Source organism: Mytilus trossulus, chromosome 12, assembly GCF_036588685.1.
Source record: "Mytilus trossulus isolate FHL-02 chromosome 12, PNRI_Mtr1.1.1.hap1, whole genome shotgun sequence".
Classification (NCBI taxonomy): Eukaryota; Metazoa; Mollusca; class Bivalvia; order Mytilida; family Mytilidae; genus Mytilus; species Mytilus trossulus.
The window spans coordinates 51,569,830-51,597,136 of record NC_086384.1 but is presented as its reverse complement, the minus strand read 5'-3'; the positions used below and the strand labels follow the sequence as shown (position 1 = coordinate 51,597,136).

Genomic DNA, 27,307 nt, shown 5'->3' with positions numbered 1-27,307 from the left:
GGGTGTTACTAGCCCTACAGTCATCACTTCTATTCTTTACATGAAATATCATTTATTTATATTGTCTTTTTCTGTTAATATAGTTCATGTAATTGAAATACTAAGGTTTTCTATCTTCAGGCAAATATGATTTTTGCCATTTTTGGCACAACTTTTTCAGAATTTTCTATTTGATATGTTGAAGCACACCTCTAAGTGCAGGATTTTCTTGCTGTGTTGAAGAGCAATTGGTGGCCTTTGGTTGTTTTTTTACTCTTTGGGAGGGTTGTTGTCTCTTACATATTCTCCGTTTCTATTCTCTATTTTGTGTTCAATGTTATGATTCATTTGACCATTCAATCTTTTTTCAAGTTTGCATCTAACATTAGTCCTATGATGGGGTGACCTATCCAAAGCCTGGTTTTTTCATTGTTGAAGGCCATGCAGTGACCTCCAGCTTACATCTGTAATGAATACTGTAAATTCCGTTATTTTATGGTTTAGATGTATGAACTTTATGACCTGAGCCAATCTCATTGGCAATCATACCATTTCTTCTTATATTTTTTTATATTTGTGTCTTTTGTTTTTATATTTGTTATAAATAGTGACTATAAGCAATCTTTTGAGTTGTGCCATTTAAAACTGATTTTTACAGTAAATTCTTTATGCAGTGCTGTTACACCAGGTTAGGAAAAATTGCTTGCTCGTAAACATGTTAAGCCCCACCACATTCATTATCACCTGTCTAAAGAAAAGGGCCTGAGGTTCAGTGGCTGGGTTGGTTTATGTCATAAATTGTTTCGTTATAAATAAGGTCGTAAGTTTTCTTGTTTAAATTGTTTCACATTTTTCATGTCAGGACAAAACAGTATGTTTTTTTTCATTGTAGAAGGCCTATAATTGCTGACTTAAGTTGTCTCATTGGCAACCACAACCACTAATTTGTGATAGTGTAAGGTCCACTAGGTGTTAGTTTCAGCAATAAGTGATGTATAAGGCTCCATGGTGATAGAGAAAAAATAAGAAGTATCTTGATTGAATTTTAATGTTGATAATATATCAAAAATTCACAAAACAAAAAGATGCTATCAGAGAATGTAAAAGCTAGTGTACCAGTGTTAATTATTGGAAATACAGACTATTTATTAACAGAATTTTCTAAGGCCACATCAAAACAATTTTCTAGTTCTTACAATATCTTTTACTTTGCATTCATTATTTAAATGGGATATTAATTTTTCGTGGATTTCAGCGACCCCAAATTTTAATATTCAAATTTCAAATTTTCTATATGCATGTTTGCAGACTTTAATAAATTTTAGATTTGATATCCATAAAAGTACAGTATTATCTTAAGACTAATCCATGAAAATTGGTACACGCCAAAATATATGAATCCACTTGAAATAATTTTAAATATAAAACATTCAGAAAGTTTTAATTGTCTATGAAAAAGAGCAATCTCCGAATGAAATTTCATAATTTTTCTTTACATAAAATTCAGTTGAAAAAGAAATGGACATTGGGGCAATAGGGATAAGGAGCTTAGAAATCACAATTGTCTGGTCATAATGTCTGTAAAAAACAAAGTACAATTTAGCAGATACATATTTCCTTGCTTTAAATTAAATGACTATAAATGCATTTGCATCATTTTATATCTACAAAGAAATTTTCTTCATAATAATTCAAAGATTTTGGAGTTGTGATCCATAAATAGACATTATTGCTATATGGGAAAATGCAAAACTTGACTCGGGAATTTGCAACACATGAACCATTGCCAATCAATTTTCTATTGTGGCATCCAAATTTTATTATAATCTTTTTGATGTCCAGCTACTGAGGGAAAATAGCAATAAGGTCTATCAAGTTTTATATTCATATATAAGAATATTGTTAAAATTTAACCATGATCGTTGAATAAGATTTTATCAAAACCAGATTAAAAATAAGATTTCCATTAACTGAAACGTTACTATCAAATACTACTTCATAACAAAAGTCAGACATGGAACAAAAATGTTCATATCTGTAAATAAACAGTCTAGAATAAAGTCATGATTAAAGAAAGGTTACACAAAAGTCTAAATCAGGAAAAGAAACTGTTAGGTCATCATATTAAAATACCTATAACTTTGTCAAGATATTAAGGCAACTGAAGTAGGATATCAAAGGGGAGATAATTTTGTCATTTCAAAAGATATTCAGAAAATTGAAGTACAATATCAAAGGGGAGATAATTTTGTCATTTCAAAAGATATTCAGAAAATTGAAGTACAATATCAAAGGGGAGATAATTTTGTCATTTCAAAAGATATTCAGACAATTGAAGTACAATATCAAAGGGGAGATAATTTTGTCATTTCAAAAGATATTCAGACAATTGAAGTACAATATCAAATGGGAGATAACTTTTTCGTTTTAAAAGATATTCAGAAAACTGAAGAACAATATCAAAGGGGAGATAATTTTGTCATTTCAAAAGATATTCAGACAATTGAAGTACAATATCAAATGGGAGATAACTTTTTCGTTTTAAAAGATATTCAGAAAACTGAAGTACAATATCAAAGGAGAGATAGCTAAACTTTGGTAAAACCACTATTGGCTGCATCTTTATCAATCACCATATTTGGAAGAAAATTGGAAAAATTATTCTTATTCTAAATCTCAGGGAAAGAGATACTAAATATATGTTGTTTCATTATAAAGAGGAAAATAAATTCAACATGACCTTGTCTACAAGTTTCTACATTTCTACTGTGACTCATTTCACAAAAATTCTACGAAAAAAAATACATGTAAGTCATTAACATTTCAGTATAGATACTAAAGGTTTTTGTGAAAAGATTTCCGTCTTGGTATAAAACACTTTAGCATATAACTTGTGATTTATAAATTCATTCTAAAGAAAATAGATCTATAAATTCCATAATTGAAGAAATCAGAGACACAGTCCTAAAGTTTTGTTTATGCGAAATAAAGCTACTTGGTTGCAACAAAACTGAAAGTGCTAGATACGAAAATAGAAAGTAACGAAAATATTCAAATTTTCTTTATATATGGCATCTTTTACATATTTTTGCAGAATTTGTTACAGTATGTTTAAGCAGTAGCTCATCAATCCTTCTTTTTTTTCAGTACCTCATTTGTGGGGGTCTGGATAGGGTTTCTTCATTTGTTGGGGTCTGGATGAGGGTACTCCATTACTGCATTCTTTTATTTTTCATGACATTTTCTAATTTTCTCTAATTATTTTAGCCTATTTACTCTATTTTTTATATTTTTGGCCCCCTTTTTCTGTACTCATGGTCCACTTTAGTCTTTCAATGTTATTATTCTGTAAACCCCATTCAGACCCTCATTTGTCTTTATATCTCAGTAGATGACAAGTAAACATTAAAGGTAGAACTTTCTAAAAATAGACTGTTGTGCTTCTTCAAAAATCAACATGTTTTGAGTATAGATTTTTTTTTCTTGCTTACAGACAATTTTCCAATAACTGACTTTTGACTGTGGAATTTATATTCTTTCTACAGGATATCTTCTCTGTGGTAGGAGCAGGTAACTTGTTGAAAAATATAGAATCAGGAGGCAAATATCGGTAATATGAAAATAGTCTATTGGTCGAGAAAGATTTTAGATAATTGATTAAGATTTTTTCATGATGCAAATTTACAAATATGTTTTAAAATGAAAAACATATTTTTCTTGTCAATAATGAAGAAATTCATAATTAATCATGTCAATTTTAACCCATGTCTGCTTTGTTATGAAATATTGACTTGGCTACTTAGAAAATAAATAACTACACACTCATGATATGAAGTATCCACTCACTCAGTGCAAGAGTATATTATAATACACAAATACAATCTGCATAAACTTATAATTCTTTAAGTACATTGCATAAATTTTCTATTGTTAATAAAATATTGCGTCACAAAAAGTCATTGAGCTATCACTCTTGTAAATTCTCTTTTTTTCTATCAATATTACATATTTGTATGTTTGAAAACAAAAATCCTTTCCATACATTCTAGTACAATAGATAAAATACAGTTTGCCTGTGAAAAAGCAATTTTGTCATGATGACTTTAAATAAAGATAACAAGAACAAAATCTCCTTGTACAACAGTATTTGTCATATAAACAATTATGAGATTTTTTTCCTTTCAGCAAGGATTATATATCATGTATAAAGTACCTTGCTTTGAGAGACCAAACAACAGTGTAGATCTTTACAAGAAAATTATTTTATTATTTATCTCCCTGTGAATAAAGTTGTTTTGTAAGTTATCTCCCTTTGAATAAAGTTGTTTTGTATGTTATCTCCCTTTGAATAAAGTTGTTTTGTAAGTTATCTCCCTTTGAATAAAGTTGTTTTGTAAGTTATCTCCCTTTGAATAAAGTTGTTGAATCTTGCACTGCTGTATTCAAGAATTGTTTTTTTTTTAAATATTCAAACTCAAAATAACCCAAATTATGAATTTTATAACTATTTGTTCAATATACTATTTGAAGTTTTTTCAAGTAACTGCTATGGTCTGCAGTTTAGAGTTTTAGACAGGTAATAATGTTTTGGGCCAGTAAAATTTCCTGAAAATTTCCTACATATCATATAAAAATTTGAAGAAAGACAGACTTTTAGGATTGTAAATTTGTCATAAAGACTTTATTTTGTATCTATATTTTAAATGCCATTAAATTAATCATTTGAACAAAAATTAATAATACACAACTGCAAAAAGTTTGAACTTTCAAAAAACACAACTCTAGCAAAAATCATGTACAGGGATTAATTTTTTCAAATGCTTTAAAAAAAATTATTGAAACTTAATCTTTCATTCTTAGCATGTACTCTCATATCCACCCTCTATGGAAAAAACAAGAACAGTGGTTATTAATACTATCACAATACTGAGAAAAGCACAATTGAAATATTTATTTATGACAAAATTTCCTGTAGAATAATAATACTACTGGTGACAAGTTTTTCAATAAGAGTTATCTCTCTTTGTATGTTATTAAGCCACATGATTTTTTTCAAGATATGATGTTAAATGCTGATTGTCACATGCACACATAATTATGCCAATAAGATAAAAATGCAATCAATAAGATGTACAGAAAAGAAAAATAGAACATTAGAAAAATCTTTTTCACATAAAAAGTATTACATTTAGTTGCAAATACACTGTACACTGAATTAGGCCTATTCCATTAAAACAGAGGTGGGAGGCTACAAAAGGAGCTTAGCTGACTGCACAAGACAGTAAAGGTCCCCAAACACCCTCATAGTAGTACCAAGGGTTAACAAAAATCTTATCACAACCAATATTTCTTTCTTCTATTTCTTAATTTTGCATGCATCAATAGATATACCTCCTATCCGACCACATTCGTTTTTAATGGAATAACCCTAATATTTTGTTAAATAATATTTTCTATTTATCACATAAGTTCCTGATAAAAATATAATCATGCTGTCCTGATAAAGATTTATATAACATTATATTTTCTATCTTCTTTATCATAAGAAGAAATGTCATACATTACAAAACATTTTTTCTATGTACCCTGAAAATTGTTTTAACTTTTTTCCTGTTTTAATGTTTCAATAAGAGGCTGTGTTTCTTGCCTAGAAATTATTTCAAATATTTTAGCTAAGTGTCTTTTTCACCAAAAAAATATTCAATTTGCTATTACAGAATCTAAAAGACTGTTCATACACAAAAATGCAAATAATTTGATGCATTGGATTATTTTCCAAAGTAAGGAGAAATTTTAACCAATGAATACATTTTTGTGTACACTTTTGAAAATATTACCCAAAATACATAAATTCTGAAATAAGAAATCTTTTTGAAACATTTTTGTAAAATACACATTTTTTTGGTATTTATTAAATGTGTTTCTCAACTATTTTAAAACTGTAAAATGAGAAATACTTTAAATGTCTGCACCATTTTAAATCATTAACAATAATGAAAAAAAAACTTTCATTTACAGAAAATATACTTGAGTGTGTTAATAAAGACAATAATATGAAGTATTTAACATCTTCTGCTAGGTGAACAATAACATGATTATTACCCTCCACTAAAATCCTCTTTAAAGGGTAATATAACATGATTATTACCCTCAACTTCCTCTTTAAAGGGCAACATCGGTTATTTCATGCTGCTAGGTGAACAATAACATTATTATTACCCTTAACTAAAATCCTCTTTAAAGGGTAATATAACATTATTATTACCCTCAACTTCCTCTTTAAAGGGCAACATCAGTTAAATCACGCTGCTAGGTGAACAATAACACAACTATAACCCTCAACTCCCTCTTGAAAGGGTAACATAAGTTATATTGATAGTCATGAGACTGATAACAAAAGAATGACTAAAGATTCTGTTTGTATCTATTTTCACATTTACAAGGTAATTAACATCCTAACACACAGGCAAATTGAGTTTTGACTCACACGTACTCAAGTAATCAAACTATATTTTTCAAAGATCAATAAATAAATGGTTAAATCATACATAATACAAAATTTAACAAAACTAGGTGAAATTAATTATTTATGATCTTATGGCCAAAGTAAGTGAAAAAAATGCATGGCTTTACAACTGGCTAAAGTAGGTAAGTGAAAAAAATGTATGGCTTTACAATGAAAAATGAACATTGCACATTGGTCATCAGCGAACTGGGGTCATTTTGATTTAAATTGGTTCTGGTTTGGCCACTGTCTGTCTGTCTGTCATGTCTGTTACTCTTCTCTTTGTGTCTTCTGTCTGGTAAATTGTAGAATTCTGAAAAATACAATAATATAAAACTTAGACTGGAAAAAAATTTAGAAATGAAATAGAGTTATCTATCTTTGCATGATAAATGTTTATCATTTTTATCATAAACTCAATAACAAATCTTCCTTGATATATTATTTATTCTGTGTCTGGTGCTCCTCCTTTCAAAAATCTTAAATCTGCATTTGACAACTTTGAGGAAATTTTATCCCTGATGACTAGCTATCCTCAATAATACTGTGGATTCATTAATATTAGTGAAGTACCAATATTTGTTGAATTCATGGGTAATGGGGTCCACAAATTAAAATTTTCCACCAAAGTGCACATTTGCTATAGGATTGTATGCAGACTTTCCGCAAAACCACAAAATCAAATATACATGAAAATACAATTGTTCCTCACTCCAAGAAAATAACAGAATCCACAGTACATTAGTTTTAGAAATCAAAGCAGTTTTCTTATCCTTTCTATTGATATTGATTTACATAACTTATATGTCCTTTTAATACAAACTACAAGGATGATAAAGTCACGCCAATCTGCAATCAATAAATTCTAGACTCTGTAAAAACTATACAACAAGTTTGTAAGGATGCAGATAAAATGACTATATATCTAATCCTTTTATTGAACATGGTGCATAGTTTGAAAAGAAAATAAATCAAATCAAATAACACTTATGTATAACCCTTTAATCAGGCTACCAATATAAGATATTGAATTCACTGAAATATTCTAAAGATACAATTCATTTTAGTTCTAGTAGATCATAAAATGGCCAGTTCACATTAAAAATACTTTGATTGATTATTCAGCATGTTTTCATCTTTATAAGAAATGTATTTACCTTATTTATAACGATACTTTTTGATACAGTGATTGCCAAGGTCAGCCACATAAACATGGTGGTCAGTTGTGGTTGCCAGGCCACTTGGTCGCTTCAGTTTGTCATGGTGGCTATCTATGTTAAACATAAGTCTGCCACTGGAATTCAACACTTGAACGTAGCTCTGGGTTTTCTCTGTTTTTGTAGCAAGAATCAATCCACCAGAATCCACATTTAATCCACAAAACTGACCTTTACCCTGGTCAGGTATCACACGGGAAAATTTCCCATCACGGCTAAATATTTGAACTCGGTGATCTGCAACAAGGATTTCATCACATTTTCCTATGACTATGGCACAAATAAGTTTAAATTGTCCTTCTTTACTTCCTTTCCCACCAAATGTTGTCAAAAGTTTGCCATTGGCATCAAACATAAATACACGGTTTGCACCATTATCAGCCACGATGATCTCCCCTCGACTATTTACGGCTATATCTATCGGTTCCAAAAAGTCCTGATGTGTAAATTTGGAGAGAAGATCTCCATCAGGATTCATCACAGTTACATATTTAGTTCTCCAATTTATTACAGCCAAGTTTTTCTCTGGCGTCAGAGCGAGACCCGTACCTCCCGAACTTTCTAATCCTAATGGTCCTATATGACTTTTAAATTGACCAGTATTGTCAAGACATTTGATCCTACAATTGCCAGTATCTAAAGCATACACAATGTTATTGTCATTATTTGTAACGACCCTAACTGGCTGTCGTAAATGCTCCTCTCCATTCCCTAAGGAGCCAAATTTCATAACTGGATTATTGTGCTCAGAGACATCAATTACAAAAGGACTTCCCTTAACAGGTCGGTTAAATATACTGATGAACATTTTCACTTTCCCAGGCTTGGTGGGTACATATTGTATTTCGTATGTTCCATTATCTTTGTCACGAATTTTTGATTCAATGATTTCTCCCTTGTCTGACCTGACCTCTGCACCTACTGGATCTGCCCCACTTGTACGGGGATTTCCATGGTAATCAACTGTCAAAAGGGTAACAGATGATTTCAAATGTGTCACAGCCTCTCCAATTTTCCCTGAGCAAAGAGCGGGGAATGTTGTACTGGTTTTGATCCTCCCGAATTCATTTAATAACTTTGTCATGTCTTTCAGTGCCGAGTTATGTCGATACTCATATTTCAAGAATGAGTTTTCCCTAGGTTCCGAAAGATTCGAAGTTGCATCTAGTTTCTCGTTAAGATCACCAATTTTCTTCGTTATGTTTCTGACTTCTACTTGATATTGCAGCCCGTCACATTCAGACTGAACTTTTTCTTTCTCAGCCTGAATAATATCTAATTGTTCTCGTAAGTTCTTGCGTTTTTCCTCCCGTATTTTTCTCACCCATTGTAAGCATTCATGTCTCCTTTTATCAACCAATGCGATGAGATCTTGGAATGATCTATTTATACCTTCGACAGTCTTCTCTACCGACGATTCTAAATTCTGCATCTCACTAGAAACAGTGTCATAAGCATGATTCAGATTTTTTATGCATAAATGTGCTTTGTATAGTAATATTTCTGACATTCTTTTAATGGCAATTGAAAAGGGAATTACAGTATGTTCACTTGCTCCCCGGCCATTATGTTCACCACCAGCACATAAAGTACAAAATACGGAATCACAAGTCTCACAAAAGAGCAGTTCTTGGTTGTTATGAGTTGAACACTTTGGTATAACGTCTCGTCTTTGCCTCGACATGAGATCTAATAACTGATTGACCAGAAAGCTTGGAGGAAATGTGGCTACTCCAGATCGTGGAATTCCTATGTGTTCTCGGCAGATTGGACAACGAAAATACCCTGTGTCATGTATTTGAGATTCAACAATTCTGTCCAGACAACTACGACAAACTGTATGAGAGCATGGTAGTAGTTTTGGCGAGTGTTCAATGTTATCGTATACACACAAACAGGTCCCACATGTCAGGAAACTGTCATTAAAATCTTCATAGTTAATGGATACAGTCTCAACGAGGGTTGATGACATCATAGCTGAAAATAGAAAATAAAATAGTTCAAAATCATGAAAATAAACTTTGCAATATCTGGTACTATGGGTTCATTTGTTTTTTCCTGGATACAAATTTTCATGAACTGCGATAAAAATTACATTTTCTTGGATCTTTTATTACTTTGATTTGCCAAAGTCTGCATTTTAGCATACACACAAATTTATTTCATTGAACATCTAAATTATTGATTTATCTTCATACAAATTGGTATCACAAAAAATAATGAAAACACAGCATGATTCTTATTATGTACATCATTAAGAATAAAGGAACATGGTGTTTTAAAAAAACAATTTCCTTTCCCACTAGGAACAAAACTAAAGCAAATTTGAGACAGTTTTTTTTTATGCAGTTCATAACATATCAACTCACAGTAAGGCGTAACGTTAAGCAGAGAGAAAACACATGCCTCACTCGCTGCAAGTTTTAGGTTGACCTTAACTAGAATTCTTTACCATCACTTGATTCTCAAGTCTCAAGTCTTAAAACTCAAGTCTCAATCTCAAGTCTCAAGTCTTAAAACTCAAGTCTCAATCTCAAGTCTCAAGTCTTAAAACTCAAGTCTCAATCTCAAGTCTCATGTCTAAAAACTCAAGTCTCAAAACTCAAGTCTCAAACCTCAAGTCTCAAAACTCAAGTCTCAATCTCAAGTCTCAAGTCTAAAAACTCAAGTCTCAAACCTCAAGTCTCAAAACTCAAGTTTCAAAACTCAAGTCTCAATCTCACATCTCAAGTCTTAAAACTCAAGTCTCAAGCCTTAAAACTCAATTCTCAAGTCTTAAAACTCAAGTCTCAATCTCACATCTCAAGTCTGAAAACTCAAGTCTCAAGTCTCAATCTCACATCTCAAGTCTCAAGTCTTAAGTTGATAAAACAAATACTGTCAATCAGAGAATGACATCAACAAATTGCAGATAATAAATAGCAGGAAAAACATACTCCGTCAAATTAAAAATATATTCTATGTTTCCGTCCTGGTTTTCAATGGTTAAGTTTTAACAACATAATGAGAAATCTTTTAAAACCTTGAAATTCTTCCTTTTCTTTGTCTAATGAAAAAGTTCAAACCACTAAGAGACAATGGTACGATAAGTATATAAATCATGTTTAACACGAAATACTTATATCCTTATAGGCTAAATCATATTAATTTACCATTCTTTTTAGTAACTTGACAAATACTATAACTTAGTAGATTGAAATACACTAAGACAAAAGTTAATTGAAACACCCAATATCATATTTCAAAGTTCTATATATGAAAATAAGAATTTAAAGAAACCCAATAATGGCATATCATGGAAGTCAATATAATACTTCCAGGCATATCAAGATCAAAAAGATCAAAAAGAACTCCCATCAGTAATATAGACTCCACCAGAGACCAAATGTTGAAGAGCAACTAAGTCACTGTATGGTCACTGGCCAGGTAGTAGTGGCGGATCCAGGGGGTGGAGGGTTCCCGGGTTGAACCCCCTTTTATTTGATGATTAATGCATTTGAATGGGGTCATATTGTTGGAATCCCTTCTTTGTCCTTGGTGGGAACCCTCCACTTTTAAAAATGGCGCATGATCGGCCCCTGGGGAGAGTTAATTAAAGCAATTATCTTAATTTGAAAATTAAAATTATAAATAGGATAAAAAAAATACAATGAATTTGAAAACTATATTTCTCTAACTCTTTACCATTTTTTTTTATAAAAAATAATATAATAATTTGGTCTGGCCTAAAAGTTTTCAGATAACCGAATATTTCCCTGTTCCTTTAAATGTTTTATGAAATATTTATGAGAAACCTTCTTGTTAGCAGTTTGGTTAATTCATGGCATTCAATCTCTATGACACAAACAATTGTACGTGCCTGTCCTAAATCACTCTCAGGAGCTTGTAATTCAATGGTTGTGGTTTGTTTATGTGTTACATATTTGTTTTTCCTTCATTTTTTGTTCATAAATTAGCCTGCCATAAGTTGTCTTGTTTGAATTGTTTTAAATTGTCATTTTGGGGCCTTTTATAGCTGACTATGAGGTATGGCTTTGCTCATTGTTGAAGGCTGTCACTACAACCCCCATAATTCTGTTTCATTTGGTCTTTTGAGGAGACGATACTGTCATCATGGTTTATAATAACTTATTAGCTGATTACTTTTATGAACATTTTCTGAAATTACTATTTTTACTTTTATTTGACAGAACTGAGAGATAAAGATGACTTGAAATACAAATGTATATCAGGACTTAATTTCATAAAATAATATAATTCATAGGCTATAAACCCCCCCACAAATGTACTTTTAATTACCATACATTGGGTTCTGTAATTACTCAAACATTTATGTAAACCATAAAACTGCTGAGAGCACTTCACTAAAGACAGAGATTTTAATGTTTAATCATCACAACTTCCAATTAAAATTTAAAAAAAAATCCAAATGGCATGATTCTTGAATATTTTATCTGGCATGATTCTTGAAAATTTTATTTATTGCCATTAATCAGCTGTTTTCAATGAAAACATAATAAATTATTCATATAATCATCAATTTGAACGATTTGTATCAGATTTATCCAACTAACCTTTCCAGTAAGAGTACAGTGGTTTAAGTTGAATGGTAAAATATGACAATTCAGGTTAGAATCTATCTATTTATAATATCCTGAAATTAATCTACCTAACTATTTCTTGAGAAATCAGGTGCCAACAACCAAAAGGTGGCATGTACATGTCAATTCTAGGAAGGAATTCTGTTAAAATAGGACTAAGGGGACCCTTTCAAGGAGGTGTATGAGTTTTATTCATTATCTTAAATCTTTGTTTAATATCAGTGGCGGATCCAGGAATTGTTATGTGGGGGACCATTGACTGCCTCAGAGGTGGCCTGCTCCAGTTATTCTTTAATAAGTGATACGCTATATAATTAACCAAAATTCACCCTGAAAAAACTCTCATATGTGCCTCTTATATTACATATTTTGTTTTACAGTGAAAGTTCTAAGACTTTCTGGAGGTAATGAGAATTATTCTTTGTCATTCATGGATACCAATGTTCAAAGATTCACTTATTTAAATTTTCACAAACTTTCTATAATTTTTTTTGCAAACTTTGGCAAAACCGTGAAATAAAATATACACAATTTTTTCTTCATTTCACGAAAATTGAAACCCCAAAGTATAATTAAATCCAGACAAAACTTAACAAAGGACTTACCCATTGTTAGAACAGTAATCAACTACAACCTTGTAAAAACTTACACTTTCAAAACTTATTTTAACAAACATGTTATATACATCCTGTGATAAGTGGTGTTTCCTGATTTAACGGAAACTTTATCACGAGACACATCTACCAGTTTCTTTCCCTTTTTATAAACTTGTTTCCTTTGTTCTTCATTACCTAGGTCGAGAAAGGCAACCAACAGAAAAAGAGGGCATGTTAAAGAAATTGTTACAAATATCTATGTCACTTTGATGTTGGTTAACCAATTATGAAACAGCAACCCAACAAAACTAAAGTCACACAAAAAATTTGGAAGAATTCACTTGTTGGTCAACCATGGCCCATCATAACAAAGTAGGGTCCACAACAAGGGGGACAAAAACAGCAGCAGAAGAAAGTTGAGAGTAGATTTCACTCTCTTCAAACATGGTACAGCCCCTTCATATTGCTAGGGGAACAAGAATACCAAGCTGTGGTGACAAGGCAGCACAAGAAACTCTGAACAAGAAGCTCTTAACAAGAATAGCTCTGAACAAGAAGCTCTTAAAAAGAAGCTCTGAACAAGAATAGCTCTGAACAAGAAGCTCTTAAAAGAGAAGCTCTGAACAAGAATAGCTCTGAACAAGAATCTCTGAACAAGAAGCTCTGAACATGAAGCTCTTAACAAGAAGCTCTTAACAAGAAGCTCTGAACTAATCAGTTTGTATAGACAATATAACATATGGTAATATATCTCCTCAGGGACACTCAAAGTTCAAATTTTGGCCAGTTAATATATACAGTGCTTAATGAATTCAATTGAAACAATCTAAGCTCCAGCATCAATGCCAACTTCTTTTATTAACCCAGATGGACTTCAGAAAACCACTAACTGCATATCCAAGATCAAAGAGAACTGCCATCAGAAACATGACTACAACTTCTACAGGGGTGTTTAACAACATTGACTGCCAATAAGGGTCTCAAATAGGCCATAAAATAAAATATGTCTAGAAAATATGTTAGTGATAAAATGTCAAAAGCTGATAAAATTATGATTCCTTTTGTTAACCAAGAGTAAATTGTCACACATATATGTTAGAGTTGTTCTTGCCTGTTACCAAAAAGTCTGGTTTATTTTTTTACTTAAGACATTTAATCATTTCTTAAACATAAGATGCTAAAAGATTCTAGTAATTCTTCAGTGATTCCCTTTTTTAATCAACAAAAATTTTCCAACAACAGGGGGAGCGATGGCCTAGGATCTGCCTATGGTTACTGCCAATTAAATATTTTTATCATATAGTTGTCTTTCCTTAGAGCAGATGTTACCTAGGAAAGTCATTGATTCTGTCTGTCAGAACAAAACCGAATTTAAAAGCATGTTTTATATCTATCATAATTAAATTATTTACACTTTCAACATATGAACATCAGGGGCGGATCCAGGATTTTGGAAAGGGGGGCCGAAGATTTAAAATTTCGGCGAGCGGAGCGAGGCGAAAAAATTTGGGGACCTTTTTTCGGCTAAAAAAAACATAAAATAAGTGTAATATGCACAATTTAAACAGTTCCTGGCTTGGGGCATGTATATTTTATAGTTGCTGTATTAAAAGTGTAAGGGTTGGACATTTTTTATGGACATGGACATTCGATGAAATTTACAATACGACCAACACGAGTTAAAAAAGAAAAACAAGCAGTATTTATCAAAATTTTTGATTGATATGTTTCACCCAACATAACTTAGAGAACCGAAGTGAGGGGTTCCAAACCCCACAAAGATTACGAAAGTGTCTGAAATGACAACCAATTTAGAATGATGGTCGACAAATGGAGACATAAAGGTCACACCCAGTAGGCAGGTAACAAAGTATTCAATATATATAAGTCCGGCGAAACAGACATTCAAGTCAGACACGCAAACTCCGGCCACATTTTCATCATGTTCATTTCATGCTAAATAATTTTGTTGGAAATTTTCGTTTTTAAAAGCAAAAAACTGGACAAGACTATTGTTTTCAATCCAGATACGGTTCAGAATTTTTGTTTAAGGCAAGAATCAGAGTCAATTTTTCTCTCTCAAATATATAAGACTGTCTCCTCAAATCAAATGGTTTGTACCTGAGACTTGAAATTTTTCTAGAGCTTATACTAAAATTGAGAATGGAAATGGGGAATGTGTCAAAGAGACAACAACCCGACCACAGAAAAACAACAGCGGAAGGTCACGAATAGGTGTTCAATGTAGCGAGAAATTTCCGCACCTGGAGGCGTCCTTCAGCTGGTCCCTTAACAAATATAGTTCAGTGAAAATGAACGCCATACTAATTTCCAAATTGTACACAAGAAACTAAAAATAACATAATACAATACTAACAAAGGCCAGAGGCTCCTGACTTGGAACAATCGCAAAAATGCGGCGGGGTGACAGGGGTTTATTATTCAACTTTGTTATCTATAAAATAAGCTGGTGCATTTGGGGTTAAACATGTTTTCGTAGATAAATGATATTGTGGAACCTTCTTTTTCTTGAGAGTGCAATAGTCTATAGAGTATTTACAATTACTTTCTGTTTGGTGGAATAGTGAAAAAGAAGTCAATACGTTCTTGCTCAATCCTGTGTTGCATTGAAGGTTTCCTGATTGTCATGACATCCTTAGCCTAAGCAATGTTTATTACTGTAATTTTGATTTCAAAATGACCGTTTGCCGTTTTTTCAACGCACTGGTCAACTTCACCATAGCAAATCACACGACTTTGACAATCAGTAAATACCACCGAAAAATATCTTTATAAGTAAAGAATTGTCGTATAAAAAATAAATACTCGGGAAATGGCGAAGTTCACGAAGTCTAGTCTGATAAATAATTTTACAAAAAAAAAAAAAAAGTCCGAGCAAAAGGGGGGGGGGGGGGGGGGGGGAGGGGGGGCGTACGCCCTCTACGCCCCCCCCCCCTGAATCCGCCACTGAACATGTTAAATCAATTTAAAAAGGTTGCAAATTTTATTTACAATTTTTTATAAAGGGAGATAACTCTAAATAAATAAATAGAAAAAACTTTAATTAAGTTAATTTATATAGCCTTCTTTATAATAAATAAATCATTTAAAATATTATCAAGTTTCCCAGCAAACAACAAGATAATGATACTCCTACATATATGGAAATTCTAATGGGAAAAAAACCTAAGCAATATGAAACATTTGATAGGCTTCCTTAATAAATAAATCATATCATAATTGTAGCTGAGAAAGCAAAGCAAATACTGGGCTCTAACCGATCAATGGTTGTCATAATATACATTGCATAGAATTCAACTTGTTAATGGGATGTAGAATTATATTGTACACTTTTAATGACCTTTCTTTAAATGATGAATAAAATAATCTTGGACATGAAAAAATGTGCATGGTAAATGTTCCCCTTCAAATATTCCCTGCGATATACATGAACTGTCAACAAATATGTTTATAATCATATGATACAAATACAAAAACAATACAGCATTATTAATACAGTAAATTTCTGTTAGCTCATTGTTTCATTGAAAAGTTAGTGGTGCTCCTTCATGCGGAACTGTTAATTACTACAGCAAGTGTGAAGAATGAAGTTCAAAATGTGAAAAGTACCAAAGTCCAAAACACAGTGCCAACTCTCTAAAAGTACTTACATTGTACACTTGAGTAATTTCACTTTTAACTCCAAAAGATCCTGTTTAAAAGAAATCTAAACCATGTAAAACAAAACTGGACAAGTCAATTTATCTTGAGGGTAATAAAACTCTGGTCAATAATCTCTAAACCAGCTGGTGTGATAGCCAAGGGGGATAATCTCTCATTAAAATGACAGCTGTTATTTGGTAGGTGAATGAACAGTTAGGAAATAAATGATGCACGAACACATGTCCTGACTATGCGATATTTTATCTGTAATGTGCACTAAATCATTGATTTTAACTCATTTTATATAAAACATGCAATAACCTTGACTTTTTTTTTATAGAAACTAGCTGATAACATGTATTTTCTTCCTTGTTTCTGAAAACAGGAATCAGTATGCAACTATGAGGGCTCAAAAAAACAGAATTCTTTTTTCCCCACAAATAGTAATGATCTCAGCTATTAATCCTGTGTTCAGAGATTACATTTTTCGTCAAAAATTTGAAGACAATATTACATAAATACTAACTCAACTTGCTTTTAACCACTTAATTGCAAAGTTTTATAAAATATTTTTTTTGTCGTACACATTATTTTTTATTTTTTTTACTTTGGGCAAAGTTTCAGAAAACTTCTATAAGGTACGTCATACCAGTTATTATGAGGTTATACTGTTAATTGTTCGAATTTTAAAGATACATTGTACTAGAAAATATCTATAATTAGTATTCATATACCGGTTATTATTTTGCTCTTCATGGGCCCAGTTTAATTGGAATAAAAATATCTTATCTTATTTATAGTAAAACATTTAGATCATTCTTTGGTTTGTTTGAAAACTCTCTTTTTAAGATTCTACAAGGGACATTCAGACATATGTCCATAGGTGGTACCTTACACTACAGGGAGATCACTCTGTAAAATCAGCTAAACGTTTTAATTACGTTGCGTTGTAAGGGAATATTAAGCTTCTCAATGATCAAAATTAGTGTCTGTCAAACTGCTATATAACCAGTGTAATTTTTCTGATAAAATGGTTGGTTCAATTTTTTTTATATTTTTATATTTATTTCAAAGGGTCAAAGAAAATACTTTGTCAAAATTTTATGAAAATTAAACGAGCCAAATTAATTTTAGTGAAAGTGTTGGGTACCACCTTCAGAGATCAGTAAATAAATACAATCTTTATAATAGTGGAAGAGCCTCAGAAACTCTCATAAAGTGGAACCTACTGACTGTCATTAAAGGGGGCCCTGGTGGAGTCATGCTTTATAATGATTCCCTAGATAATCATCCAATTTTTCCCCCAAAAGGAGGGGAAGCAAAATGCCCTCTCCCTAATCCACCTTCCAATCAGGTTTTGATATATTTCAATGACCTAACCCTATTGAAAACTGATGACATCAATAAAACATGTAAAAGAATATGCATTCATACTGCTACTTATTTGTTCACTGTTTTATTGATTTGTGAGCATAATAGCTTCTTGATTATAATGTATATAATTCAAGTGTTGCAGTAATAAATGACCTTCAGTTTTTACAAACTAAATCAATAGTAAAGTACGAGACTAATGAATTTTGAATTTTATGCATTTTTAATGTATTTTTTTATGTATATAATTTTTAATTTCTCTGTATCCTTTATACCCTCATGGTTTTATGAGAATAAACTATCCATCTATCTATGACAGCCCCATCACCTTTATTTCTCTTCAACCAAATAATATACCCTTTTAATTCCCATATCCCCTTTTGCATATAAACAATCCAGTGTGTTACATTGGAAATATCTTTGTATAATACTTAACATTTGTACATATTATACATGTAGAATTAACAAACTAAATCAATAGTGAAGTATGACAGCCCCATCCCCTTTATTTCTCTGTCAACCAAATAAATATACTCTTTCAATTCCATCCCCCCCCCCTTTTTGAATTATAAACACTGAAGTGTGTACATTGAAAATATCTGTGTATAATACTAAATTTGTACATATTATACAAGTAAAATTCACTGACCTTCCTCTGGAGAAAATGTGGCCATCATTTTGAAAAGTCAATATCACTAAAAATATCAGAAAAAGATCCACATTCTTCATTTACTCCCAATATCCAATAATACACCTAGAGAGTTCAGCTGGAGGTCAATAATATATTGTCAGCCTCAGCAAAAGATTCAGTGAGATGACAATATGGTCGTAAATAATCACAATGAAAATCTAATTGTCTCTGACTGCACACAAATATATAAATATATCTACATGCGTCAGAGAATTACAAGTCTCTCTTTCAAGTACAAGGGTTCTCTAGAAAACTGCCGAAGCTTTGCATACTAATTCTGTATAGTCGATACTTCCCACCAGTATAGCTTTGTTATTGTTGCATAATTCTAAAGAATACTGTCATTCAGTAGAAAATGATTGATTTATAGTGGGTCTGTTTAGATTATTCCTAAAGAGACGGAAAAACAATTTATTGCTAAAATAGGCAAAAATATCAATTAAAATTGTTACTAATCTTTCAGTTTCTCCCTAGATCTGTGACAGATATTTTGCAACATTAGGAATTCAGCATTCAAAAGTAATTACCATGACAGCAATGAAAATATATTTTAAGGAGAAGAAGTTGAAAATTCGGTTAAAATACATAAGCAACATGTTTAATAACAGGCATCAGAACAGTTTTCTAGAAATACCACGAGTTTGACATTCAAATGTAATACAAGAAACCGACGAAATTGTAACAGCTTTAAATTTAAAGCTTCAACAAATTATACACAGAGAGTTATAATGGGGGAGTTTGGGGAGGAGGTATTGGAGTGGTCCTGATTCCCAAATTTCGTGCTTAAAAACATGAAATCCTGACATCCTGAAAGGGTCAATCCCGAAATCGCAAGCTTAAAAACACCTGATCCATGACATCCTGAAAAAGGTCCTCCACCCCCCTAATTTGGTATATGAGGATGTAAAGTGTATTTAAACCGAGCTATCCTCGTTGAAACCCTGAATTCCCACAAAAAATAAAGACCCAGCAATCTTGACATCCCCAAAATGGTCCTTCCGTACTTTAAAGTGATCAAATTTCTAATGAACTATGCAAAAAATCTGGAAAATACTTCACAACTTTGTTGTGTAAACTTATATTTTTGATCGAAGTTCCTTAAATCAATGAAAATAACACAGACGTCATACATCAAAACCAGAACTAAAAGAACTAATTCTCGTTTAAATGCCTGCGAGACAGTAATTACATAATCCAGTAACGATTAATGTAAACAATTAACAAAAATAAAGCCTGGAATAGTTCAATATCTATGGAACGCCATGAGAGGAATCAATAATTAGCATCTGTTATATAAGACAATTATAAACAAAAGGCTTATGCTTATTTTCATTTTGGTTTGGTTTTTTTTTTAATTCAGAACAGATGCTTTAAATTTCCTCAAGTTCTATTTTGAATTTTGCTAATCAAACAAACTATGCAAAAAATCTGGAAAATACTTCACAACTTTGTTATGCAAATTTATATTTCTGATTATGTTAGTTTGTTTCTGTTTCAAGTTTTTGAGTTTCTATGAGAAACAAAATTAATTTTGACCCTCAGTTGTTTATGCCCAGTGGTTGCCATTGCAGCAATAGCTGACTGTCATATAGGTTTTTATTGTTTGTAATACAAAGCTAGTTTAAAGACCATTGGTTTTTTTATTGAATTATTTTACATGTCATTTTATGGTCTTTTACCGGTATGTCTATCTTCATGGCGTCAGTTTTGCTCATTGTTGAATACCTATAGTTGCTTATTATATGTCATTTGGTCTCCCGTGGAAAGTTGTCACCTTGGTATTCAGATCCAAAATAATAAACAAGGGGAGGACTTCTAACTTAACAAAGTAAAAATGGTTTGGTATGGGACATGTAAAAAGTCTATGCATTAACCAAATATGTACATGTAGCTCCATAAGGGCCACGCAGGCACAGCAAGTTAGCCCCCCCCCCCCCCCCCCCCCCCCCGCCCCCTTTGTTGATGCTCCATAAGGGCTTTGCACAGCAAGCTAGACCCCCCTTAAATCCACACCTAACTTCTCCTCATTTTTATTTGAAAAGCTGACAATTGTAAGATCAATAGTTTAGATACTATTAAATACTAGAAGCCTTTCTGTTTGTTTTGATATCATAAAATGATGTTAATATTTTATATCTCACATAATAACCTTTTAAATTTTAACACCATTCAATAAAGCATGGAAGACTTAAATTTAAATTATTAATGTAAAAGGCATGAAGTTTGTATCCCTTGATCCACTGGGATGCTGTATAACATTGATTCAAACTACCTGAACAAGTGTACTTTATATCATTTTTTAATATTTTCATCGATATAATGTAAAGTTTTATAAATGGGCTTTACACATTCAATAGAAACACCATTGTCTATATGATATTGATGTTAATATCAAGATAAATGGTAGATTAGATTTATATCTACATCAATAAAACAATTTTTTGAAATTCTCATAGAGAATGGAAAAGGATAATGTGATAAAGAGACAACAACCTAACCAAAGAGCAAAAAACAGCCCAAATCCACCAATGGGTCTTAAACACAGCACAAAAATCTTGAGCCACAGGAGGGCTTAATTCAGCTGGCCCATAAAAATATGATAATACAAACAGAAAATAGTATTGAAAGGTCTGTTAGTCCAAAGTCCTAATGTCCAGTTACAAATTGTTCAGAAAATTTAAAAAAAAAATCAATTTGCATGATTTGAAAATTAGTATGGACAGAAAAAGGGGCGGACCAATTGTATTTTTAAACTTCTCTTTCCAAAATAAAGGAACAGCTTTTCATTGTGCTCCACTTAAAATTACCCCAAACTCAATCCCAGCCTTCCCTTTGTGATATGGAACCTTGTAGTACAATGTCAAAAGGAGATCCATCAATTTTCTACAAGTTGATACATGAAAATATTTGCATCTTGAGCTACAGTATGGTAACCTTTTACAAAAAAAAATTTTTAAAATGTGATTATCAACAGCATCCTTTTCAAGATTTTAAAAACTTGAGCAACGAAGCTATGAAAAATTGTACCTTGTAGTTGCCTTAATCAGCTGCAGAAACATTTCCTAAAAATTTGTGAATTGGGAATTTCTGTTTCAACATACAGTTTTTTAGGGGCTGCAAACTGATTTTAGAGCTTATCTAAGCAGCTCTAATTAATTAGAAAAATATCCCTTGAATATAAATATATACATTGCACATGTCTTTCATTCCATGCTTACAAAATAATCAAGTTAAAAATTTCCTTGCAAATTTCTGACTTCTAAAATTCTGATAGTAAACACCATAAAAACTTTGAAACAAAAAAACTTTGAATATTACTTTTTTCTTTTTGTCAACTTACCTAAATATGAAAGAAAAGAATCCAAAAAGATAATGATTTCATATAAATAATAAAAAATATTAGAAATAACTTACAATTTGCAACAGGCTAAACATCTCATTAGTAACGATACATAACTTGCATGGAAGAGAAAGTCATTGAATAGGTATAAGTATAACCTTCGCTAGTCACTGTAATAATTGGCCTATGCACTACTCTTGATTAAGCCAATAGTAATATTGATTCCCCATCAAAACGTTCAACTGATACGAACTAACACATAAAACTATTGACCAACATGGCACACTGTCCAAACAAGTCAAATGTTTGTATCGGACAAACAAAAATTAAGTAACATCCTTTGTGTGAAAGTCATAATAATTGTTTTTATTTATAATATCTATTAAGTCCCTTGTCCGAATTCTTCATGATTATTTTATCTCATTTATGTGAGAACTGAGCGAGTAAATATCTAAATCAATTTTCATATCCCTGTCCAAACAAACAAATCTAAATTCTTTTCACCTTTATCATGTTAATACTAAAATATAATAACATGGGTAATCTTTTATACTTTCGAATGAATGGTATTTCAGGAAGCATATTATCTTGCTACACGACAAAACTTGACCAAACACCGCTATCAAATGTTCCGTTAGATTCACTTAGAAACAAAATTAACTTTCCCTTACAACTTAACTGTAAACAGGAATGTAAATTTAATCAGTTCAAACATATTGCTAATTTTTAGATTAAAAATTCCTTTTAGTAATAGTTTTTCTAGGAGCATCACAAATTTGTTTGGTAATTCAATGTTTAAGTGTGAACCAGGTTAAATGGTACAAGTCAAAAATTATTACCAAATTTTTTGCCAACAAGAGAGTCGACAAACAATTTAATACTGTTGATAATCCTTGGAAGTGGATTTTTTTAACCTTAAAAGTTAAGGCATACAACTATTCGTTTCTTAAACAGTGCATTAATATTTTAGAATGCTTTTTATCAAACTTTAATGCAAATTTAATTTGTACCTTAAAGTGTGTATATATTTATCCATTGGATGCAAAAACATTTTTTTTGTTCAATTATTTTTTACTTATTATTAACTTACCAAATAAAAATATTGCTGATCCCCTTGTACAAATGTAGTAAAATAGTTCCCTCCCTTAAAGAATATCCTGTTTTAATAAATTACAGGACAAAATTTCTTGAAAAAAACAATGGTTTTAATGTCCTGACTGTAACATAATACACATACACCTTCCTGGATAAGTTTGTGTAGCATTATCTTAACTTTTTAATGATCAATTTTTATGCTATTGTATGTACAAAAAATGTATGCATGTTTTTAATGGCTATTGGTTTTTGTGTATACCTGTTTTATACATTAAGACCTGAATAGCATGTAGTGAATACTAAGGTTAAATCAATGGCCAAACTTGAACACTACATGGCCTTTCTTGCTATGAAGTTCAGAAATAGAATTATGAATCTATTTTCATTAGACAGAACCAGAATTGATTGACAATTTACACAAGCTTACCTGAAAATTAATTTGTTGGGCTAGGAAGCCTTAAGTGGAAGAGTTAAGATGATCCTGATCATCTGGGTTGCAAGAATGCTTTCATGGTAACCAAGCAAATAATTGCAATCTGTTCTAGTGGCTCTTATCTCAGCAATCAATATCAATTTCTTAGCATCTGACAAAAGAAAAACAAAATCATCTATTATTTTCTACAATTTCTAAGCATCTATCAAAAGAAAAGTTAAATCATCTATTATTTCCTACTGATATATTGTTAGAACAAACTTGATAATGGTATTCATTTGATTTATTCTATAACAATATACTTGGTACCTGTTCATCAAGTTCCGAACAATTATCAGAAAGTAATCTTTCAGAAATAACTTTTAGTAAATAAAGTAGTTATATATACTTGTAATTAATTGTTTCAAATTTCTTCAATGATAAATTTTAAAGCAATATATGTCACACCTAAAGTTGTCAATGCAATAATCCATTAAGTAGCAACATGTCTGGTGCATTCTGGGAACATTATATGTCCCTGGTACAATGTACAAAGAAATGATCTGACAGCAGTATATATCAGTATACTAATGATCTGACAGCAGTATATATCAGTATACTAATGATCTGACAGCAGTATATATCAGTACACTAATGATCTGACAGCAGTATATATCAGTATACTAATGATCTGACAGCAGTATATATCAGTATACTAATGATCTGACAGCAGTATATATCAGTATACTAATGATCTGACAGCAGTATATATCAGTACACTAATGATCTGACAGCAGTATATATCAGTATACTAATGATCTGACAGCAGTATATATCAGTATACTAATGTTCTGTTTTTGGATGCAATTTGGTTAACTTTTCTATAAAATGCAGAATAAAACTGAAGATTAAAATTGCATTGCAGTTAAATCCCTCACTAAAACACTTTCTTATAAAAAAAAAGAAGAAGATGTGATATGATTGCCAATGAGACAACTGTCCACAAAATGACACAGACATTAACAACTATAGGTCACCATACAGCCTTCAACAATTAGCAAAGCCCATACTGCATAGTCAGCTTGTCTATACTTCTACTTACACACATTTGTCCAGATTTTAGTATGCTTGCTTAAATGTCAATGTTTGATGGATTAGCTACTCAAAAAATAAAATGTTACCTAATGTCTTATCTCACGGGTAGCTGTTTTTCCAAGAAACAATTACAATGTAAAAGCAAACTTAATATATACAAAATTGTAGGTTAAATGCATTTGGATTAAAGTACATGCCTGAAGCCAATATAAAATGTAACTTGATCTTTATGAATTCTAACACCTATAATCTGTGAAATATGCATTATAGTATTTAGACTTATCAAGACAGGTATAATTTTGCTTTCCGCCTAACCATTTATTTGATCTTTGTCTAAAATACAACTGACAGTTTTGTGATAAGGCCTAATATTATAATGTTACGTAACTTTCTAAATATTGCATGTCAGATCAGCATTCAGGCCCAAGAGGTATGGAAGAAAAATACAAAAGTTTTATAGAGGATATAGGATATAATTTAACTCAAGAGTAATATGACATTAGTATTTTCTTTCAAAGTCAGATTGAAAGCTTTATCTACATATAAATATCAATCAATATGAAAATGCATACTAAAAGCTTTTCTTCCAAGCTCCTAATTGAATTGTAATGTTCTTTAAAACACTTAATAAGTTTGTAGGAGTAGAACCAGGAGAAGGGGGATTCCCTGGAAGAAGAGGGAAGTTAGTCTGAACTTAACTTTTTATTTCTTTTTACAAATATCAGATTAAGGACTATTATTCTACAAAAAGTCTGAATTATAACTCTATCAAGCTTTATAGATCATGAAATGAACCTTCTTGTTCTTATAAATACAAATGGTGTATTGCTTTTATCTTCATCAGTAGAAGAAATCCCCACAAGTCCTAATAATTACATATGTTTAATCAGTCCTATCAGAAAAGAAAATATACATTGGCGGATCTTTGGGGGAGGCCTGAGGGTTGGAACTCCCCCCTTTTTCGGACAATCAATGCATTTGAATGGGAACATGTTGTTGGAATACCCCCTTTGTAAAATAGCTGGATCAGCCCCTGATATATATAATTTGCTCTTCACTAGTTTATCTATCCCTCCCCTCTCCTTAACACCTTTTTTTTATTTAACTAAAGTTTGTAGGTTTTCTTGTGTTTAAATGTTGCTGTCACATTAACAAATACTTAATACCTAAAAATCTCTTTTCATTCATATATCCATTTCTATAAGCAGTCTCAAACTAATAATTTTCTTGCACAGTCAGTCACCTAGCTTCAAGTTAGCCTACCCGATTCAGAGTTTACGTTAAATCAATGAAGATTTTTACACCATATTGTTGCAGACTGTGAGATTTTCCACATACAACATGGCAGTATTTTATCAAATTTAAGACATAAACCAATGTTTTACTACTTAAATTATTCATTCCATGATGTCTTTATGTAGCACTTTCAGTCTATGGATAATTGAATATTTATGTTTAACAAGAATGCCACACATTAGTAACATTTTTTTTTATATATTTACCGCCTTTTATATTTGAGTACATGTATATTTAATTGTGGCTTGTCGTATTTACAGGGACATAGAAAATAAATCAACCCACAAAATCCTGCTTTATTTAATGTTCAGTTCATTTATTTTCTTGGGTACCATTAAACCCCTGCATATTTAGGAACAATTGAATTTTTTGCGTAATTTTGTGGTTAGGCAAAAGTTTTCACCCCTGCAGGTATGGAATCAGTACTGTAATCTATAACCACATAAATTTGTGGCTGAGACACCATTCACTATGAAATTCATAAATTTGAAACAAAATATCTCTGTCTTGTTCTTTTTATTTCTAAAGATTTTAGAATCAATAAATCTGTTGTTTGGGATATAATGTCTCACTTTCATGATTTTACAGTTGATTTCTAAATCCTCATCCTGAAAATCCTAAAAATCCTGTCATCTTGTGTTGTCCCTGTGTAATTGTCATCTCACTTCGTATTGATCAGACCTAAATATTATTAAACACTTCTTGAAATATGACCTTGGAACTGTATAAGACCTTGAGATGTAAAATGGTAGACAGATGCACTTAACTTTGGTTAATTGAATTGTAACTTGACAAACCACACATTCCTCATTCAAGGTTATTCATATGATAAAAACAAATGATTGTTTTTTCCTAGTAGAAATTCTACTAATTTTCTTAGAATATTAGATTAAATTATTTTAAAAAAAAATTTTTTTAAGAAAATAACATTTCTCTCAATCTATTTATATTTTTGATAGACATTAACTTTAGATTAAAATATTTTTTTAACAGAAAAATAATAAATTTATGTCAAAGTGGCTGAGCGGTCATTGCATGATGCATGTTTTTGTTGTGTTCTTTACTTGAATGACATTGGGAGAGCACTTGCAGAGGTGTTTACTTCTAGTTTAGTCAATCAGTATTTTTCAGTAGTATTGGATCACTGGTGAGCGCCACAGGTGCGAAATTTTCTTGGGAGTAATAGACAACTTTCGAGTTCATCCGTCACCGGAAAAAACTCGTCAATTATACGCGCCTTTATCGCAGTCATCTGTGCGTTTAGGGGCGTCGTCACTTCCTTACAAGGTTGAGCGAGTGGTTGGAAAATTATAATTCTATATTGTACAAATTATTTTCGGCAAATTGAATTCTAAAAATAGACAATCAACACTGCTGTCATTAGGGAATTGTCAGTAAGTACCTACAGAGCAATCATTATTTCTAGTTTATCCTGCACAAAAACGA

General features: G+C 31.5%; 1 protein-coding gene across 7 annotated transcripts in view; it reads right to left on the bottom strand.

The window, feature by feature from the left end:
* Positions 1–1,011: 1,011 nt before the first annotated feature.
* The window catches only part of LOC134692796 (tripartite motif-containing protein 2-like), a 61,431-nt gene continuing 35,135 nt past the window's right edge, over positions 1,012–27,307 (bottom strand). For 3 of the 7 annotated variants that reach the window (XM_063553339.1, XM_063553338.1, XM_063553341.1), the window contains 4 exons: positions 23,486–23,642; positions 16,570–16,610; positions 7,642–9,678; positions 1,012–6,797 (listed from right to left, as the gene is read on the bottom strand). In XM_063553339.1, the coding sequence (XP_063409409.1) occupies positions 7,643–9,676 (2,034 nt within the window). In that variant the 5' untranslated portion in view covers positions 9,677–9,678; positions 16,570–16,610; positions 23,486–23,642 and the 3' untranslated portion in view covers positions 1,012–6,797; position 7,642. Of the gene's footprint in view, positions 6,798–7,641; positions 9,679–12,907; positions 12,999–16,569; positions 16,611–18,581; positions 18,773–22,037; positions 22,515–23,485; positions 23,643–27,307 lie in introns of those variants that run through there. The other 4 variants (XM_063553337.1, XM_063553342.1, XM_063553335.1 and 1 more) reach the window with 4 other exon arrangements.